The following is a 21,762-nucleotide window of genomic DNA, read 5'->3' on the forward strand; positions in this document are numbered from 1 at the left end:
GCCAACGCTAAACTTGTTTTGCTTAAAAAAAGAAAATAAAATGCCGTTGTTGCTTGACGTCATTGCATTCTAAGATGATCTGTTTTAATTGGTCCAGCATCAGTTGTTTCAGCTCTTGTGATTGGTCATGACTTCATTGGCCCTGCCCCCACCCAGCACCTACAGCCTGCTCTCTCGCATCTAGATTTACAAGTGCACAAGTGAGTTTTGCTGCTGTTTTTTTTTTTGCTAAAGTAGTTGCAAAAGTCAAGGCGGGAAGATTTGTAGTTGTAGTGACAGATTTGAGAGGTTGTAAGTGCCGATTTGTGGTTGCACTGTGAAAGTGAATTAAAGTACAAAAGTAAATATTGTTTGTGTCTGTCGTTTGTCGTTTTACACATTTGTGACTATTTGTCTGCAACTTTGAATTTAAAGCACAGGTTTTTTAATATTGTCTGTGAGTACAGATTGCAAAATTCAACAACAGATTTTTATTTTACAAGTTTTCACATTGGGGCTGGGAGTGCAAATTTCAGTTTACAAATACAAATATTTATTTTACAAGTTCTCAATTTCAAATCTACAAGCTCTCGAGTTTTGCTGCTGATTTACCTTCATAAATATGCAAGGTATTGCTTAAATATAACACAGTTATTAATTAAATATGTATAACATAGTGAATATTACATAACTATACAGTAGTGATATATTTCTGTTGTCCATTTTTGTTCATTTAAATGGAGCTTTTATTTTGACAGAGCTTTAATTTTGTCGTACGATACCGATTGATGCCGGTTTCCAGCTTCTTGATCCAGAAGAGCTGATGATCGCTACATGAGAGTGTGATTTTAAACCAAATGTAAATGCAATTTAATCAAGTAAATATGTAAATATGCATGTGTACATGCATACTATATATTTATATATTTAATAATCTTTAATAATGCTCTTTAATAATCACACTATGTGTCACGTTTAATGTGACTGGACTGGAGTCCAGTCCAGTCCAGTCCAGTCTTTTTGGATTTCACGTTTATAAATAAACTGCACTTGGGTTCTTCACATCATCATCATCTTCGTCTGCCTGTCATTGCCAAGCTACATGACAATACCTGACCCACACTATGGACCCAGCAGTTCAGTTCATGCGCTTACGTCAGGAGAAACGTCCCCTGGAGGAATACGTAGAAGACTTCTGAGCTTTGGCCAACCAGGTTGGGTTTAATGGGATCGCCCTCAAACACTTCTTTTGGGCAGGCTTGAATGAGCCAGTGTTCTCTCTGATGCCGGGCGGTCAGAGTACCTTCAGTCTGGCACAATACAATGACTTCGCCCTGCGGATGAGTGGTTCTTCTTTCACTGTAGGAGAGTTCCCCATCATGGCCACTGAGCCAGGGTTCCCCATCATGGCCACCGACTTGCCACCCCCCCCCCCACCCCAGCTTCCTATTGAACTCCATGTGCTTTTGTTTGGGTGTGGGGAGCTGCCCCTTGTGGGGGGGATATGTCACTTTTAATGTGTTTTTGTTCATGTTTTGTGTTCATGTCTTTTATTTTGGAAGTCTAGTTCCCATTCTATAGTCATGTGTTTCATATCATGTGATTTCCTGTTTTATAGTCATGTGTTTCCTGGTCATGTGATATCCTGTTTCCCTCCATGTTCATGTGTCTTGTTTTCATTGGTTTATTGTCATGTTAACTTGTTATCAGTTCTAGTTTGTCACTGGTTTAAGTTTATTAGTCTTGTTATCTTGTTTATAGTTCTGTCTGTTCACTGGTTGTCTTTTTACCCTTGTCCATGTAATTAAACCCTCATGTTTGCCATGGTCCTTGGTCAGGTATTGTTAATATAAGATTGTTTGGTTGTCAAGTCAAGTCTAGTCAAGTTCATGTTTATATATATATATATGTTTTACGGTTTTTGGATTTCATGTTTATAAATAAACTGCACTTGGGTTCTTCACATCATCATCATCGTCTTCGTCTGCCTGTCATTGCCAAACTATGTGACATTATGACAGATTGTGGATTTAATTTGTGCACTGAATGAATGACCTTCGTATGTCAGATGGTATCGGATTTTAGTATCGGAGCATTTTTTAAGAAGTACGAGTAGGAGTAGCCTATGTGAGCACAGTACTGGGCCCGATTCCGAAACCAGTATTGGGATCAGGACATCCCTACTTATATTCATTCTTCTGTTAAAGCCCATGTATTATTTGAGCTGTAAAGTTGTTTAATTTGTAATTTTTACAGTCGTTTTAGGGGTTTAGGTTTTGTTGACATTACATCATCATGGGAACGAAGTTGTAAAACTGGCTATAACTTTACACAGAAAATGTTAGTAAGTGATTTTATCACACTAAAATCATGTTAACTAGCATATTGTTTATTTCTTGTGGCTAAACTTTTGAAAAAGTATTTAAATGTCTTAAAAATGGCTCCATTCACTTCCATTGTATGAGTCTCACTGTAACACAGATTTTTTCGTTTTTTAAAGAAAAGGAGGGACAAGTCCAAATTAATTTTTGTGGTAATCAATATTATTACCACAAATGCTGTCGATTGAGCTTAACTTGTATTAAACCCGGAATATTCCTTTAAGATATGTGGGCCCTAGGGATCACTAGCTGTTCTTGGATGTTTGATGAATAATATATCAGAGACTGAAAAATCTTGGGCTGATTAGTACAAGTGGAATGATTCATCAAAAACTATAATATGAAGGTTAAGATGTTTAAAATCGTTGTATGTTTTAGTTTGTACCAAGACTAGTGATAGGAGGTCTGAACAAACATTGAGGTGAATCATCTCCTGCATCTCACTGTGTTATTTTCCACATCCTCTTTCTGGTGCCATACATTTACTCATGTATTAAACACATGCTATAATATAAACTAAACTTGATGCTGGTTTCACAAAGCCTAGTCAGAAAGTTTAAAAGGTTAAAGTTTGAGGGTTATACAGACATTACTTTAAGATAACAATAGATAGGTACATAGGTAGGCAGGCATAGGGGAGCCATTTAAAGCAATTTAAAGACCTTATGTGGGTTTGTTTACATTTGAATTTTTGCTAGTTGGAGTTTTAATTAATGGATATTTCGTTGAATTTGATTGTCTGCTGTGTGAAAACCACAAGTTCGATCAGTTAGAAAAGACAGAGCACACTGTTCCAGAACAGTCTGAAGGTCTGTGCGAAATGTGGTGAAATTACCTTATAAACTGGCTTATAAATTGGATTAGTTACAGTTAGAAATGTAGGTCTTGGTTTAGGGATTAAAAAAAAAAAAAAAAAAAAAAACTAAAGTTTGTAGAATAACATAATGACTATGAGTAGGTTTAGAATTTGCTGAAAATATCTCAAAATTGTATTCTAGACAAGCATAAAGAGACAGAGAAATGCACATGTTCCTTGCCACAGTCGCCTTCAGCTTGCTCACTGGGTTTCTAAATACAATTATTATTTAATTACTTATTTTTAAACACAATTCACAATCTTATTTTATTAAACTACACAATGATGACTCTAAGACTTTATAGATATTACAGTTTCATTTTCTGTTAATGCATGATCTTCTGTAAAGCTGCTTTGAAACAATGTGTTTTATAAAAGGCACTATACAAATAAAAATGACCTGACATGACATTTTTGTTGCTTTACATTTCTTTAATATATGTAGGTCTTAGATTTAAAACGGTGATTTTGCTAAATTGGCTGTTGAATGTAAAAAATACATTTTTCTAATTACAGGAATCAGACTCTGGAACAAAGAGCAGCTGCAGCAGAATGTATGTGCTCATCCCCAAATTAATACAGATTTCAATGTCACAGCTTCAGACTCCATCGTGGACAAATCGAAATTACTGAACATTGATGGTGGTCTGAAGTTGAGTTTTTTAGGTGAACTCCTCCATGTAAGTGGAGCAGCCAAATATCTCAAAAGCACCAAAAAGTCTTTCAATCAACAGAGACTCACCTTACATTATCATTCAACCAGCAAGTTTGAAGAACTCACTGTGAACCAATTGCCTTCTGGAGATATAGCTAACTATAATGATGACATGGCCACACATGTGGTGACAGCAGTGCTGTATGGAGCAGATGCCTGCTTTGTGTTTGATCGAGAAGTTTCATCAGATGAGGACAAGAAGAAAGTAGCAGGAGAAGTAAAAGTTGCTTTTGATAAACTACAGGGCATTGTTTCAGCTGGTGCAAATTTTGATCTGAACATGGATGACACTCAGAAGAATGTAGTTAAAAAATTTACTTGCACATTTTATGGTGACTTCCAGTTAGCGTCTAATCCGGCCACTTTTGCAGATGCTGTGAAGGTTTTTGCTGATCTTCCAAAACTACTGGGAGAAAACAAAGAACTTGTGGTTCCAGTGAGAGTTTGGCTTTATCCTTTGGACAAACTACTCTCAAAAACTGTCAAACTTCAAAAAGACATCAGCATAGATCTAATCACAGACATAGAATTAGTGATCGAGAGTTTAAATACAGCTGAAATGAAATGCAATGACCTTCTGGTAGACTCACCTGCTCAGGCCTTCACAGCATTTCATGATAAAATACAAAACATGAAGCAAAATTGTTACAAGCACAAGCTGAGACTCATGAAGAAACTTGGCTATCTGTTGCCAAACATCCGTGGAGACATGATTCAGGACACAGCTCTGACTGATCTTTTTAAAGATCATAATGAATCTCCATTCAGCAGAAGTGGTCTTGAACAGTGGCTGAAAGAGAGAGAGAAAGAGTCTGATGTCATCAAAACACTGCTCAGACAACTGAATGATTCTGGAGCAAAAGTGGAAGACAACCTAGATACAATCTTGATGGATCTAGAAGTCGAAAATTTGGTCAGTTACACGTTAACATCACTGGACTGGTCAGATGAGCTACTTTCTAAACAAAAGGTCTTCCTGAGCTCTACAACTACGGACAAAAATGATGAGAATACACCTGATTCCAAGCAAAAGTCTTGGCTTACTCCTGACTTAAAAAACACCATGAGGAGCAACTTAATGATATTTAAAAACTTGATTGATTCAAAAGACCATAAACCAGCTGAGTTTATTATTTCATCAAAGGAAATGAAGAACAATCCAGGTTCCTGCATTCTCCTGTATGAAAATGGATGTGATGAAGCTGTTTGCTTCACTCCTCCATCAAAACCAGCCCGTCCAATCCCTGAAGAGGTCAGAGATGACAGTGTGGTTGTGAAGGTGTCTTCATCATGTCCTGCTACAGTAGAGCAGATACTGAATACCAGATGAAATGTGCAGCACTGGGGAAACTCAACTACACTGTACACAGTGATGTGATCCATCTGAGGGTCATTAACAAAAAGCTCATCAGAACCACAAAGTCTGTGATTGATCATCTGAGTTTGATTGAAAATAAGTGCAGTGAACTTTTAAAAGACACCAGGACAACCACATTTAGTGCCTTTGAGAAAAAGATTCAAGATATGAGACAAAACTGCCAAACCTACAAACAAGATTTGAGTGACAGGTTTCAGTATGTGATCCAGTCAGTTCAAGCTTGTGAAAAAGAGACTTGTGTTCTGACTGATCTTCTACAAGCTCACAAAGAGTCTCCATTTAAAGAACATGATCTTATGGAGTGGATCACAGAGAAAGAAAAAGAATCAAATACAGTTGGAGAGTTTGTTCATCAGTTATTGGACTCTGGGGCTGAAGTGAATAAGAGCTTAGATACACATTTGTCAGACATTACGGTGGAGAATGTGGTGTGCTACACGTTCAGTTCTCTGGAGCAACCAGATGAGTTTCTTTCTGAACAAGAAAATTACCTGAAACCTCAAGAAGTGAGGAGAAATCCAGAGAAGACATCTAAAGCAGCATCTCAGACGTGGCTCACTGGAAACATCAGGGAGAACATGAGAGATCAATTGAAAGTGTTTAAAGAGCTGATGAATTCACATGACTGTCGATCAACTAAATATTCAGTTTCCTCAAAAGACCACAAACACCATCCAGGTTCTTGCATTCTTCTATATGAAAATGGATGTGATGAAGCCATTTGCTTTAGTCCTCCATCACAACCAGCCTGTCCAATCCCTGAAGAGGTCAAAGATGACAATGTGGTTTTGAAGGTGTCTTCATCATGTCCTGCTACAGTAGAGCTCAGATTACTGTTCAAAATGAAGGAAGAGAGTGACTGGACATCTCAACCTGTGCTGAAGGACCAACATACAGTTACTGTGACTGATCTGAGAGCAGATACTGAATACCAGATGAAATATGCAGCAGTGGGGAAACTCAACTACACTGTAGACAGTGATGTGATCCATCTCAGGGTCATTGACAAGAAGCTCATCAGAACCAAAGAGTCTGTCATTGAACATCTGAGTTTGACTATAAACAAGTGCAGTGAACTTTTAAAAGACACCAGGACAACCACATTTAGTGCCTTTGAGAAAAAGATTCAAGATATGAGACAAAACTGCCAAACCTACAAACAAGATTTGAGTGACAGGTTTCAGTATGTGATCCAGTCAGTTCAAGCTTGTGAAAAAGAGACTTGTGTTCTGACTGATCTTCTACAAGCTCACAAAGAGTCTCCATTTAGAGAACATGATCTTATGGAGTGGATCACAGAAAAAGAAAAAGAATCAAATACAGTTGGAGAGTTTGTTCAACAGTTATTGGACTCTGGGGCTGAAGTGAATAAGAGCTCAGATACATATTTGTCAGACATTACGGTGGAGAATGTGGTGTGCTACACGTTCAGTTCTCTGGAGCATCCAGATGATTTACTCTCTGAACAAGAAAATTACCTGAAACCTCAAACAGTGAGGATAAATCCAGAGAAGACATCTCAAGCAGCATCTCAGACGTGGCTTACTGGAAACATCAGGGAGAAGATGAGAGATCAGTTGAAAGTGTTTAAAGAGCTGATGAATTTACATGACTGTCAATCGCCTAAATTTACAGTTTCCTCAAAAGACCACAAACACCATCAAGGTTCTTGCATTCTTCTCTATGAAAATGGATGTGATGAAGCTGTTTGCTTCACTCCTCCATCAAAACCAGTCTGTCCAATCTCTGAAGAGGTCAGAGATGACAGTGTGGTTGTGAAGGTGTCTTCATCATGTCCTGCTACAGTAGAGCTCAGATTACTGTTCAAAATGAAGGAAGAGAGTGACTGGACATCTCAACCTGTGCTGAAGGACCAACATACAGTTACTGTGACTGATCTGAGAGCAGATACTGAGTACCAGATGAAATGTGCAGCACTGGGGAAACTCAACTACACTGTAGACAGTGATGTCTTCAGCGTTATCACTCAGGTATAATGATCATTAAATATCAGAAAGAAAATATATATTTTTAGACAGTCAAAATGCTGCTTTGTGAGTCAGTAATAGATAATAGATAACTCATCTTAAATATTGCCAAATTGCAGAATGTTGTTAATAAGTAATGTTTCTTTCAGGGAAGTACAAGGAACAGAGCAACTAAAGGTGAGTCTTATATTTCTAAAATAACAGTTAAACAGTTAATATTAGGGCTGTAAATCAATTAAAACGTTTAATCAAATTAATTACATGATGTACCAATTAACTGGATTAATCACATCAATATTTACTGCAAAAGGCCCCCAAATAAAGGTAATTTAGAGTATTAAAGTAATTATAAAAATATAATAAATATTTTAAGTCATGAAATTCAAATACATCACATCATAAACGTACATATATTGTGGCAACAGACACTTTAAGCATTTAGACAATAGAAAAAGTGATTTTAAAGTCAACATATTCTTTATTTTTATATTATTTAACATAACCCTATTATTTGTCAGGTCTTCGCATCGGAGAACCCAAACGCAAGACAGCTGTAACTCCTTAAACGTCTTTATTAAAAAAAAAAGTTAAAACAAAAAGCTTAACCAAACACAAAAGCCTGGACAAGGTTCAAAGGGGGCTAAAAAAAATTAAAATCCCATGAGAGGGGAAAAACTCAAAATAAAAACACAACAGATCAACTTACAAAATAAACCGGGAAACAAGTCTTGATGACGACGACTTAACAAGACCAACAAGGCAAGAAACCGAAGGCACACAGGAGGAATGAGGGGGGCAGGTTGAGCAAATAAACAAATGATCAGGGAAACAAGAGGGACGAGGCCAGGGAAAAAGACAAAAGAACAGAAACAAATAGGTTACATAGGTACAAAATATAAACAGAAAATACAATGCCACAATACACAACAGAAAACAAAATCAGGAGCCTGCCACTAAAATATAAAAACTATCTAGATAGAAGGTAGGATCCTGACATTATTGGCCTAATTACTTTTCTTTGTGTGTGTGTGTGTGTGTGTGTGTGTGTGTGTGTGTGTGTGTACTTTTTATTTACATGTGCACCAGACATTTTGTAGTATCTCACTAGTTTTCCGCATAGGTGTAATTTATTTTGTTCCTACCCCTTTTTGAAATTAAGTTTTTTAAACAAAGTTTGGTAGGAGCATGTTCATTTAATCCAACCTATTACATCGCCAGAGTAAGCATATATAAATCAAATCAAATCAAAATCACTTTATTGTCACACAGCCATATACACAAGTGCAATGGTGTGTGAAATTCTTGGGTGCAGTTCCGATCAACATAGCAGTCGTGACAGTGATGAGACATATACCAATTTACAATAACATCAAATTAACACAACACAATTTAAACATCTGATATACACATAATTACACTCAACAATATACAAATAATAACATACACTGTACAGTATACAATACGCTGTTTTTTTTGTTGTTTTTTTTTACTATATAGATACACATTATTCAATAAAATTAAAAATAAAAATATATAAAAAAAGTATATATATATATAGAATGTACAGTATTGTACTGTTTTGACATTCAGGCTGTCGGTTGATAGTCAGTTGTTAAGAGAGAACATAATATATATAATAATAATATAATTTATGACAGTCCAGTGTGAGATATAAGAGTAAGGGTCATAAAGTGCAGTGCTGATGTATTGATCGTGGGAGATCAAGAGTTCAGAAGTCTGATTGCTTGGGGGAAGAAGCTATCATGGAGTCGGCTGGTGCGGGTCCTGATGCTGCGATACCGCCTACCTGATGGTAGCAGTGAGAACAGCCCATGGCTCGGGTGGCTGGAGTCTCTGATGATCCTCCGAGCTTTTTTCACACACCGCCTTGTATATATTTCCTGGAGGGAGGGAAGCTCACCTCTGATGATGTGTCTGACAGTTCGCACCACCCTTTGCAGTGTTTTGCGGTTGTGGGCGGTGCTATTGCCGTACCAGGCGGAGATACAGCCAGTCAGGATGCTCTCCACAGTGCAGGTGTAGAACCGTGTGAGGATGTGGTGGTTCATTCCAAACTTCCTCAGCCATCTCAGGAAGAAGAGGCGCTGATGAGCCTTCTTCACAACGACTTCAGTGTGGACGGACCATGTGAGTTCCTCAGTGATGTGGACACCCAGGAACTTGAAGCTGCTGACACTCTCCACTGGTGCTCCATTGATGGTGATGGGACTGTGTTCTCTGTCTTTTCTTCTGAAGTCCACCACAAGCTCCTTTGTCTTACTGACATTGAGGGAGAGGTTGTGCTCCTGACACCAGTGTGTCAGGGTGTGCACCTCCTCTCTGTAGGCTGTTTCATCATTGTCAGTGATCAGACCTACCACCGTCGTGTCATCAGCAAACTTAATGATGGCATTGGAGCTATGTGTTGCCACACAGTCATGTGTGTACAAGGAATACAGTAGTGGGCTGAGAACACAGCCCTGCGGGGCTCCAGTGTTGAGGGTTAGTGATGAGGAGATGTTGCTGCCTATTCTAGCCACCTGGCCTCTGCTTGACAGGAAGTCCAGGATCCAGCTGCACAGCGAGCTGTTTAAGCCCAGAGCCCGGAGTTTCTCATCTAGCTTGGAGGGCACTATGGTGTTGAATGCTGAGCTGTAGTCTACAAACAGCATTCTCATATAAGTGTTCTTTTTTACCAGGTGGGAGAGAGCAGTGTGTATTGTAGATGCAATGGCATCATCAGTGGAGCGGTTGTTGCGGTAAGCAAACTGCAGCGGGTCAAGATTGAGTGGCAATACAGAGCAGATGTAATCTCTGATTAGTCTCTCAAAACATTTGCTGATGATGGGGGTCAGAGCAACAGGACGCCAGTCATTTAAACAAGTTATTTTTGATTGTTTTGGTACAGGCACAATGGTGGATGTTTTAAAGCATGTGGGGACTACAGACAAAGAGAGGGAAAGGTTGAAAATATCCGTAAAAACACCAGCCAGCTGGTTCGCACACGCTCTGATGACACGGCCCGGAATGCCGTCTGGGCCCGCAGTTTTGCGGATATTCACCCGTCGGAAGGATCGGGTTACATCCGCTACAGAGACGGAGAGTGAACTAACCTCTGTAGCTTCAACCGCGAGAGCTCTCTCCACGAGGGCAGTGTTATTTCCCTCGAAACGAGCATAAAAAGTATTTAGCTCATCCGGTAGAGAGGCAGCGGTGTTCATGGCGGAGTTTTTATTCCCTTTATAGTCCGTGATGATGTTAATTCCCTGCCACATGCTTCTAGAGTTGGTGGTGTTAAACTGTCCTTCAATCTTACTCCTGTACTGGTGTTTTGCGGTTCTGATAGTTTTTCGGAGGGCATAACTGGCTTGTTTATGCTCCTCCGCGTTCCCGGAATTAAAAGCGGAGGTCCGCACATTAAGTGCCGCGCGAACATCGCTATTGATCCATGGTTTCTGATTCGGATAGATCTGTATTGTCCTGGTCGGAATCACTTCCTCTACGCACGTTCTGATGAAACACATTACGCTATCAGCGTAAAGCTCTATGTCGTCATCAGAGGTGGACCGGAACATCTCCCAGTCCGTGTGATCAAAGCAGTGCTGTAGCGTAGAGTCTAATTGGTCTGACCAGCACTGGATCGTTCTGAGGGTGGGTGCTTCCTGTTTCAATTTCTGCCTGTAAGTGGGCAGAAGCAGAATGGAAGAGTGGTCCGATTTGCCAAATGGTGGGCGGGGGAGGGATTTGTAGCCATCCCGGAACGGAGAGTAGCAATGGTCCAAAACCCGGTCCCCTCGTGTGTTGAAACTAATGTGCTGGTGATATTTTGGTGCGACTGATTTTAAACTGGCTTTATTAAAGTCCCCAGTCACAATGAACGCGGCCTCAGGGTGTGCGGTTTCCTGCTCACTTATACTCCCATATAGTTCCTTGAGTGCCCGGTCTGTGTTGGCTTGTGGGGGGATGTACACAGCAGTGATAATGACCGCTGTGAATTCCCTCGGTAGCCAGAATGGTCGACACAGAAGCATAAGAAATTCCAGATTAGGAGAACAGAAAGACTTGATAGAATGTACGTTCCTCTGATCACACCAGGATTTGTTGATCATAAAACGTACACCACCTCCTCTAGTTTTACCTGAGAGGTCTTTCGTTCTATCCGCTCGGTGCACGGAGAACCCCGCGGGTTCAATGGCTGAGTCTGGAATCTCCGCAGACATCCAAGTTTCTGTTAGGCAGATAATGCAGCAGTCCCTCGTCTCTCGTTGGAAAGAGATCCGCGCTTTCAGCTCGCAGAGCTTGTTATCCAGAGACTGAATATTTGCCAGTAGAATAGTGGGTAGCGGGGGTCGATTTGCGCGGCGTCTTACTCTGATGAGAACGCCGGCTCTGTTTCCCCTTTTCCTCCTGCGTTTCCGCGGCCGTGCTGCCCAGACAAAGGGCTCCGCTTGCGTGTTTGTAAACAGCGGGTCGGCATTGAGGAATGTGAAGTCCGGTTTTCGGTGTGAGATCGCTGAACCAATGTCCAAAAGTGTTTGTCTGTCATAGACAATAAGGCAGACAACATCCAAGACAAAAAACATAAGAATTGTGAACAAAACAAACAAACACTGCTATGTTGTGTCGGAGCTCGCAACGCAGCAGCCATACTCGGCGCCATCTTGAGTCCAATTTGTCTAAACTGCTGCTTACCTCTCTGCTGCGATAATTCAGTTCATTCGGCCCCACCACTTACAGGCTTGGATGACTCACTACTCTGCACGAAGCAATTGCTGCCATCAGATAAGCTATTCCATCTCAATGGAATCTCCACATCTGGCCCTTGGATGGAGACATAAGTGGCCTACCACCCACAGTGGTAGACACGATCACTCAGGCTAGGGCTCCCTCAATGAGGCGTCTGTATGACTTGAAGTGGCGTCTGTTCACTAAGTGGTGTTCTTCCCGATGCGAAGACCCCCAGAGATGCGCAGTGGGGTCAGTGCTTTCCTTCCTGCAAGAGAGGCTGGAGGGATGGCTGGTCCCCCTCCACCTTGAAGGTGTATGTCGCCGCCATAGAAACTCCTCCCCCATTGGGTAGGACCTACCATGGGACTTCTCCACATGACATACGCTACAAACCACGACACAGTGGACGGTAAGTCCTTAGGGAAGCACGACCTGGTCATCAGGCTCCTGAGAGGCGCTAGGAGGTTGAATCCCTCAAGACCGCTCCTCGTTCCCTCGTGGGACCTCTCTGTATTCCTTTGGGGTCTACGGGTAGCTCCTTTTGAGACACGATCACTCAGGCTAGGGCTCCCTCTATGAGGCGTCTGTATGCCTTGAAGTGGCGTCTGTTCGCTAAGTGGTGTTCTTCCCGATGTGAAGAACCCCAGAGATGCGCAGTGGGGTCGGTGCTTTCCTTCATGCAAGAGAGGCTGGAGGGACGGCTGGTTCCCCTCCACCTTGAAGGTGTATGTCGCCGCCATAGAAACTCCTCCCCCATTGGGTAGGACCTACTATGGGACTTCTCCACATGACATACACCGCACACCATGACACAGTGGACAGTAAGTCCTTAGGGAAGCATGACCTGGTCATCAGGTTCCTGAGAGGTGCCAGGAGGTTGAATCCCTCAAGACCGCTCCTCGTACCCTCGTGGGACCTCTCTGTAGTCCTTCGGGGTCTACGGGGAGCTCCTTTTGAGCCCTTCGAGTCAGCTGAGCTTAAGGCACTCTCTTTGAAGACTGCCCTCCTGACTGCGCTTACTTCCATCAAGAGGGTAGGGGACCTGCAGGTGTTCTCTGTCAGCGAAACGTGCCTGAAGTTCGGTCCTGGTTACTCTCACGTGTTCCTGAGACCCAGACTGGGCTATGTGCCCAAGGTTCCCATCACCCCTTTTAGGGACCAGGTGGTGGACCTGCAAGCGCTGCCCCAGGAGGAGGCAGACCCAGCCCTGTCGTTGCTGTGTCCGGTGCGCGCTTTATGCATCTATTTGGATCGCATGCAGAGCTTTAGAATCTCTGAGCAGCTCTTTGTCTGTTTTGGTGCACAGCGGAAAGGAAGTGCTGTCTCCAAGCAGAGGATCACCCACTGGCTCATTGACGCCATAACTATGGCATATCTTGCCCAGGACATGCCGCCCCCAGTAGGGCTACGAGCACATTCTACCAGGGGTGTAGTGGCTTCCTGGGCCCTGGCCAGGGGTGCCTCTCTAACAGACATTTGCAGAGCAGTGGGCTTGGCAACATCCAGAACATTTGCAAGGTTCTAAAACCTCCGGGTGGAACCGGTTGCGTCCCAGGTAGTGGCACGCAACACAAGTGGATAAGCCCTGGATAGCCGGCCAGGTGTATCGCTTGCACATTGCATCTTCCATCTCTTTTTGAGCTGAAGACGTGCGCCATTAATTCCCAGTAGTTTTCACAAGTTTATTCCCTGGTTGACTTCCTCCGAGCCCAGTGGCAGTCGAGTTTTCTGAGAGATTCGCTGCCGGCCCAGTACACGTGCTAACTAAAAGTCCTGTTCTGGGGTAGGTGCTCCGCATGTGGCGGTTCCCTGTAAGGCTAACCCCATGCGATATATATCTTCCGCTAATTCGTTTCCCTTTTGGCAAACTGTGTCTTCCTTGGGCAGAGCCCCTCTGCCCCAGTCTCCATGTTTGTAGTAACTCCTCCCCCATTGGGCAGGATCTACCTTGAAGACTCTCCACATGGTCGGAAAGACCATGTGACGTATCCTTCCACTTAAATATCCCCCCTTTCTTTGGGTGAGGTGTGGTCTCCGCTGTGTCTTCCCCTTGGGAGGGACACCCCCCGACTAGACCTGGCGGCCCAGTTGGATAATCCCCCTTCTCTTTTAGGGCGTGGAATAAGAGAAGGGGAGAAGAGGCCACGACTGGGTTAAGCCTGTCTCTATCTCTTGGGTAGTCGACTTGTCCCCAAAACGGGCCGTTCGACACTCATAACTATGTTGGGGGAGGTTACGTGTCATCCTGGTGTGCTGGCTATGAGGCACACAGTAGTCTGCCCACCACACACCGTCAGTTCACGTAACACAGTTCAGCCAATTGTGGCATTTCGTATAGGGACCCCTAGTGTCACTACATCGGCACAACGTCGAGTGAGTGACAGAGAGGGAACACCATGGTTACTTGTGTAACCTCCGTTCCCTGATGGAGGGAACGAGACGTTGTGTCCCTCCTGCCATAATGCTGAACTACCCGCTGAAATGACCGGACCTTATATCGGCTCCTCAGCATAAAACCTGAATGAGTGGTTGCATACCAGCTCCTTTTATACCCGTATGTCCGGGGGAGTGGCATGCAAATACCACTCGCCAATTTTCATTGGTCTTTTATCAAAGACCAGAGGTGTCTCGGGCTCCCAAGAGTGACCCCTAGTGTCACTACATCTACACAATGTCTCGTTCCCTCCATCAGGGAATGGAGGTTACACAAGTAACCATGATGTTTTCATGTGGTGGTACTCCCCACGATACTAAGACTCAATCTGGTTGCTTACCTACTTTTACTAATTTTAGACTCCATTAACACTCACAGCTGTGATTTAGAGAGCTATAACAAAACCACAATAATATTAAATGAAATTATATGACCCATTTAATCATAGAATTATATTCTAATGGGTTACATGTATTAGGGGATGTTCAAACCAAATACATCAAACTGAGCTCCGCTAAAAAAAGTGTCCCGTATTTAGAGCGTGAATGTCCCATATTTGGCTGATAGAAAGCCTGCAACCTTAGTGGATGAATGCATTGGTCTGCTAAATAATACATACAGTCAACTAATTAATACATATAATGATAAAACTAGGAGACAAGGAGTTCCTAAACCATCTTAATTAAACTTTTTATTTTAATAAACCAAGATTACATTTGTACATCAGTGGATGCATATCATGAGTCGGGACACATTTGTTTGCATTTTGCTTTGCGATTTAACTGGAGAAGAGCATGAACTGCCGAACAGTGGAGCAAGTAGTGTGCTCATCTGTGTACATGAGAGAACATTACAGCCCGCTTTCATCTGTCATTCAGTGTCATTAATAACAGCTGCAAAGAGCGCAAGGAGCACTCATCATAACCTAAAAAATCACACATTCCAGCACCGATCGCCACTTATTGTAACACATACTATCAAAGTGGTCACTCCTGCTTAAGAACTGGTTTCTTCAGCATCAGACACTGACCTGACAAAAGCTGTTTTAAAAAGTGGTAGGGACAAAACTGGCCAAGGCAAAAAGTGGTAGAGACATGTCCCACCAATAAATGATGGCTATGCTTATTTGGACTTTAAAATTTGATTGTAATTTTAAGTGAACAATAATTACGGTTATCTTTGATGATTATTTAATAATCGCAACAGACCAAATGTCATGACAAAGTTCCAGAAAATGTACAGGTATTTGACTTCTTGGCCAACAATTAGCATGAGGTACCAGGCTTGGCCAATAGAGGCACACAGAGATTTTTCTTTTGCTCCTAAAGTTGGCGTATCACTAAACAGTTTTGGCAGATTCCATGTGGTGTTTTGCCATAAAGCCCTGCGTCTTATTCACTAACCACCCCCATTCAAAGCTCAAACTTCACCACAACATCATGTATGCAGGTACAGCGTAATTAAAAAAAATACATAAATTAGGTCTCACACCAGGTGCAATTCATTCTTAGTGTATGACAAAAAATGTGTGTATAATTTGTCATGAAACCAGGATATTTTTGATAGATTTTTCTGTCGTGTTCACTTATTGTCCTTCTGCCTGTACAGTAGGTGCATTTTTTTATTTAGATTAATTTTATAATTTTTTTAGGTTCAAGAGACGACACAAATGATATGAGGATTGTGCTGCTGGGAAAAACTGGAGTTGGGAAGAGTGCAACAGGAAACACCATCTTAGGAAGAGAAGCATTTAAAACAGAAGAATCTTTTGCATCAGTGACCAGGGAATGTCAGAGTGAAACAGCTGAAATTAATGGCAGAAACATCATTGTGATTGACACTCCAGGACTGTTTGATACTGAACTCAGTCATGAAGACATCAAGAGAGAAATCACTAACTGCATCTCAATGTCACTGCCTGGACCTCATGTGTTCATTATTGTGTTGAATATAGGACAACGTTTCACTCAAGATGAGGCGAAATCAGTGAAGATCATTCAGGAGATGTTTGGTGAAAAGTCTTTAATGTACACCATGGTGCTCTTCACCAGAGGAGATGACCTGCAGGATAAAACCATTGAAGCGTGTTTGGGAAAACCAGGATCTGTCATTAGAAACCTGATTGAAGAGTGTGGAAACAGATTCCATATGTTCAATAATAATGAGACTAGAGATCACACACAGGTTTCTGATCTACTGGAGAAAATAGATGCCATGGTGACAGCAAACGGAGGCAGTTACTACTCATGTAAGATGTTCAGACAAATGGAGAGAGATCTACAAGAAAAACAAATTAACATACTGATGGAGAAAGTCGAGAAACTGAACAGAGAGAGGGAACTCTTGACCAAACAAGAAGAAGAGAGAAACATGAGAGAAAAGCAACAAAAGACTTTTGAAGAAAAACTGAAACTCATTGAGGAACAGAGAGAAGATGAACTAAAGAGAAAACAAGCAGAGTGGAGAGAAGAGATGAAGAAGATCTGGACTGAAACACGTGATTCAGTAGAGGTGAGTTTCAGCTTTTCATATTTGTTGTTTGTTGAAACACTTTTAATGAGTAGAAATAACAACAGATGAGTACTCTGACCGCTCCAGCTGACTAAGAAGTGTTCAAGAAATTCATATGAACTTTTCTTTCTAATGACTTTTTTGAGTGCTTTCTGTTGTTTTCAATTTTTAAAGGTCGTAGCAAAAAAGAGACTGGAGATAGAATACAGCAAGTGGACCTGGAGTCTTCGCAGTGTCATGCTGGAAATTGAGAACAAACTACACAACAAAATAAAAAATCAAGCAATTCATGAGGTTCAGGAAACTGATCTTCAAAGAGAACTAAAAGAGAAAAGTGAAGAAGTGAAAAAATCAATGTCTGAATTCTTTGAAAAAGACATATTTGCAGATGTATTAATTCAGTGGAAAATTTCATTTGAAATCAAAATCAAAGATGTTCAGGAAAACTTTGTGAAAGGCACAAAGAAGAAATTAAATAATATTCTTCAGCAGCGAGACCTGAAGGAAAAGATGATTGCTCAGAAGACACATCATGAAAACACTCTCTTTGAAAAGAGCAAAGAACTTGCCTTAAAACTCAAAGACAAATCCATTGATGAAGGAACACTGAAGAAAGTGTTTGATTCCTTTTGGAAAGAGTGGATGAATGAGACCATCAGAGACACTCCTGCAGTCGAAGACATTGACATATTAAGAGATGTGAAACAACTCCTCAGTGACATCTATGAAAGTGCAGCTGTAAATCACTGGACAAGCAGGGATATTTTTTCTGTGCCGAGTTATTCAGATTATGTACGGTTAAATATATCCAGTGCAATTACAGGACATGTTAGAAATCTCTACAGAACAGCTAAACAGAAGCTTGGTTATGTTCTGTATAAAGAGGATGAAATTCAGATAAGAACTTTAATCAATGACATAGCTCAAGAGACAGACAAAATGATCATGTCATTTAACATTGTAAAGATTGGCTACAACATCAGCTACATTCATGAACTCACAGAATACATCAAGACAAGAGTAACAGAACATGAGGAAGGACTAGGGAAGTATGTGTTCAAGAAGGAATTCCACATGGATTTGGTGCTTTCAGTCTGTCAGAGAGCAAACAAGACATTCACTGACCAACACAAACTGTTCAGAGACGCCAATGATCCTGTAATATATTTTGAAAGGAAGAGAGAAGAGTACTACAGTGTTTTCCAGAAATGTTGTCATGGTTCAACATCAGCTGCTGTATTTGGTGAGATCATCTGTCAGAAACTGAAAGAGCCCATCGAACAGAGTGTCTACAAAAAGACTGCCAGAGATTTAGCAGATGAAATGAGGACAAACTGTGAATCACTGAATGGAAACAGATCTAAACTGGAGAAACACATCCTGAAGACACTGGCAGAAGAGGAGGATTTTGACAAATACATGAACTACATTCATAATCCCAAAGATCACTTCAAGAGTTTCATCAGAGATGAAGTCAGTCAGTACATCACTGATAAGTTCAGTGTCAGTGTTCTGCCCAAGATGATGAAGAACATGAAACTCCTGCAGCAGAAGATCATGGAAGCAGCTCATGAATCTACTGAACATGTTAAAGTGAACAGTGGAGATGTTGAAGCAGCTCATGAATCTACTGAACATGTTAAAGTGAACAGTGGAGATGATGAAGCAGCTCATGAATCTACTGAACATGTTAAAGTGAACAGTGGAGATGTTGAAGCAGCTCATGAATCTACTGAACATGTTAAAGTGAACAGTGCAGATGATGAAGCAGCTCATGAATCTACTGAACATGTTAAAGTGAACAGTGGAGATGATGAAGCAGCTCATGAATCTACTGAACATGTTAAAGTGAACAGTGGAGATGTTGAAGCAGCTCATGAATCTACTGAACATGTTAAAGTGAACAGTGGAGATGTTGAAGCAGCTCATGAATCTACTGAACATGTTAAAGTGAACAGTGGAGATGATGAAGCAGCTCATGAATCTACTGAACATGTTAAAGTGAACAGTGCAGATGATGAAGCAGCTCATGAATCTACTGAACATGTTAAAGTGAACAGTGGAGATGTTGAAGCAGCTCATGAATCTACTGAACATGTTAAAGTGAACAGTGGAGATGATGAAGCAGCTCATGAATCTACTGAACATGTTAAAGTGAACAGTGCAGATGATGAAGCAGCTCATGAATCTACTGAACATGTTAAAGTGAACAGTGGAGATGATGAAGCAGCTCATGAATCTACTGAACATGTTAAAGTGAACAGTGCAGATGATGAAGCAGCTCATGAATCTACTGAACATGTTAAAGTGAACAGTGGAGATGTTGAAGCAGCTCATGAATCTACTGAACATGTTAAAGTGAACAGTGGAGATGTTGAAGCAGCTCATGAATCTACTGAACATGTTAAAGTGAACAGTGCAGATGTTGAAGCAGCACATGAATCTACTGAACATGTTAAAGTGAACAGTGGAGATGTTGATTTGTGGTTGAAGTGTTTCACACAGAAGCTCTCAGATGTGCTGATTCTCTCTGCAAAAGACCTCAGTGGAGTGAGTCATGATGATGTTGATATCAAACTACTAGAAGATGTGATCAGAAAAGAACTTCCTTCAGTAATATCTGACATAAGCAGTAAATTCAGTACAGAAACTTTCACAGTGAAGCTGAACTGTAAGTACAGACCAGCTGAGATTCTGATTGATCACTTGTGTCAGTGTTGTTGGGTTCAGTGTCCTTTCTGTGGAGCTGTCTGCACCAACACAATAGAAGACCAAGAAGGAGATCACAGTGTTCCTTTCCATCGAGTCAATGGCATTAATGAAACAAGAAATCTGTCTGTTAACATTTGCACAACAGCAGTAGCAAGTGATCAATATTTTTATCCTAAAAACTCATATGATTTAGTTCTCTTTAAAGAATACAGAAGAGCAGGTCCTGAATATGCAAACTGGAGCATCACTCCTGACCTCTCTGAGCTGCTGTACTGGAAGTGGTTTGTGTGCAGATTCCAAAAAGATTTGGAAAAATACTATAGGAAAACATTTGAGGGGATTGGTGAGATTCCAGATGTATGGAGACAATCCACAAAACAGGAAGCTATTGAGAGTTTAGATAGGTACATGTAGAGGAGCAGATCCAGATCGAGACTCTTATGAACTGAACACAATCTGAAATGAGTTTCTGTTTCACACATCAGTGACTCTGAACACATCTGAACCTCAGAGAATCAGATTACAGAATACTCTTGATAGAAAAACAACAATTAAGTGATTTAAAGAGATTTATTCTGAATTGCAATGTATTGTTAATAGCTAACGAATCAAAAATATGAACAAAAACATGATGGAAGTTGTAATATTTAAACATCAGGTGTCATTGTGATTAACGCTCAGTGCTGGTAATCAGAAGTTACTGGTTCAATCCCTGCAATAAGTGAACCATTAACCATTAGGGTGTAATATTATATTGTGCTGAGATATATTGTGATACAGAAACATGATTACTTACATCATGGTTTTGAAAAATTAATCAGAACAGAACATACAACCTTTTTCATTTCTCTAAATATTGACCAATAACAAGTTTAAACAACAGAGAACGCAGTCAATGTAGGCCTGTGTTAATATGATACATGATGAATCATTTCTCTAAATAACCATAATATTGTGTCACAGAATTACATATTAAATTATATAGACATTAATTAAAGAAGCAGAAATGAAGAATCACTTTTGAACCGTCACTGTCTACCAAATTCATGAAATTGATAAATGGATGTGGCTCCTCTGCCTCATATATACAGTATATATATGCAGATTAACTCTGTATTTAGTGCTGTATAAATAACACATGTTCCAATGAGGACACTCAGATATTTAATTCATTTCTCAGTTTTTGTTTTTACAATGCAACAATTAAATATTTCATACTGAAAATGTCATTAAATGAAATTATTATCATCACACTTGACCCATCACTACTTTACATTTACAGTTTATCATCATGTCAAACTTTAGCATTAGAAACTTTAGAAAATAAAACATCAGACACTAGTATTGGTCTCTAGATATGGCTCGGTTGCCTCCTTCAATGTCTATAAAATTTTCCCCTGTTTTGTCATTTACATTACACAGCTAACCTGCTCCAAAGCAGGTTTATGGAGCATTCACATCACCTCAGACTTACAGTAATTACGAGATGTGTGAGAAAACGGGCATAGATGGTGTACCTTTTCTAAACAGGTTTTTAACTATAAATTATAAATAATTATCATTACCACGACTAACTTATCATCACAGAAATATGTAAAAATACCTTAAAAGATATACATATGTGGCAAATCTGACCATTTAGAATTTCTTAAAATGTGGAGAAAATTAAAATATGTTTGTTATTTACTGTGTTCAGTGATGTCAGACTTCAGTTTTCATGTTCCAAAGAAAAGAATAGAAAACAAAGAGACTGAAGAACAAACATGAAATCACAGAGAAGTTTGTTCTGACTAGATGTGCTGCAGCCCAGCTGACAAACAAAGAGAAGATATTATAAAGAATAAGAGTGATTTCACGTTCAGGTTTAAAATTTGACGGTACCGGTCAGGTGGGGTCACACAGTCTTAGTTAAGGACTGACGAGTTCATGTTTCAACTTAAAACCTGTGCAGATGTCTAAAGCATTCTCTGCAGAGTTGCATACATTCATATCAGAAAATCATCACAAATGCTTCACTTTTATATAACACAAAGGGTTGTGGACATCAAGCATTCACTCTCAGCCTGTTCTGCAGTTCTTC

At 40.6% G+C, this 21,762-nt stretch overlaps 2 protein-coding genes across 2 annotated transcripts; both read left to right on the forward strand.

Moving 5' to 3' along the window:
• Positions 1-1,081: 1,081 nt before the first annotated feature.
• Positions 1,082-5,261, forward strand: LOC127451015 (verrucotoxin subunit beta-like). Its single transcript, XM_051715488.1, has 2 exons — positions 1,082-1,193; positions 3,733-5,261. Exons 1-2 carry the CDS (start codon positions 1,082-1,084, stop codon positions 5,259-5,261), a joined length of 1,641 nt encoding a protein of 546 aa, XP_051571448.1.
• A 7,124-nt stretch (positions 5,262-12,385) lies between these two features.
• On the forward strand, positions 12,386-20,096 carry LOC127451016 (interferon-induced very large GTPase 1-like). The gene is made up of 4 exons (XM_051715489.1): positions 12,386-12,434; positions 16,111-16,970; positions 17,145-18,540; positions 19,408-20,096. Exons 1-4 carry the CDS (start codon positions 12,386-12,388, stop codon positions 20,094-20,096), a joined length of 2,994 nt encoding a protein of 997 aa, XP_051571449.1.
• Positions 20,097-21,762: the final 1,666 nt, after the last annotated feature.

Source organism: Myxocyprinus asiaticus, chromosome 13 (genome assembly GCF_019703515.2).
Source record: "Myxocyprinus asiaticus isolate MX2 ecotype Aquarium Trade chromosome 13, UBuf_Myxa_2, whole genome shotgun sequence".
Classification (NCBI taxonomy): domain Eukaryota; kingdom Metazoa; phylum Chordata; class Actinopteri; order Cypriniformes; family Catostomidae; genus Myxocyprinus; species Myxocyprinus asiaticus.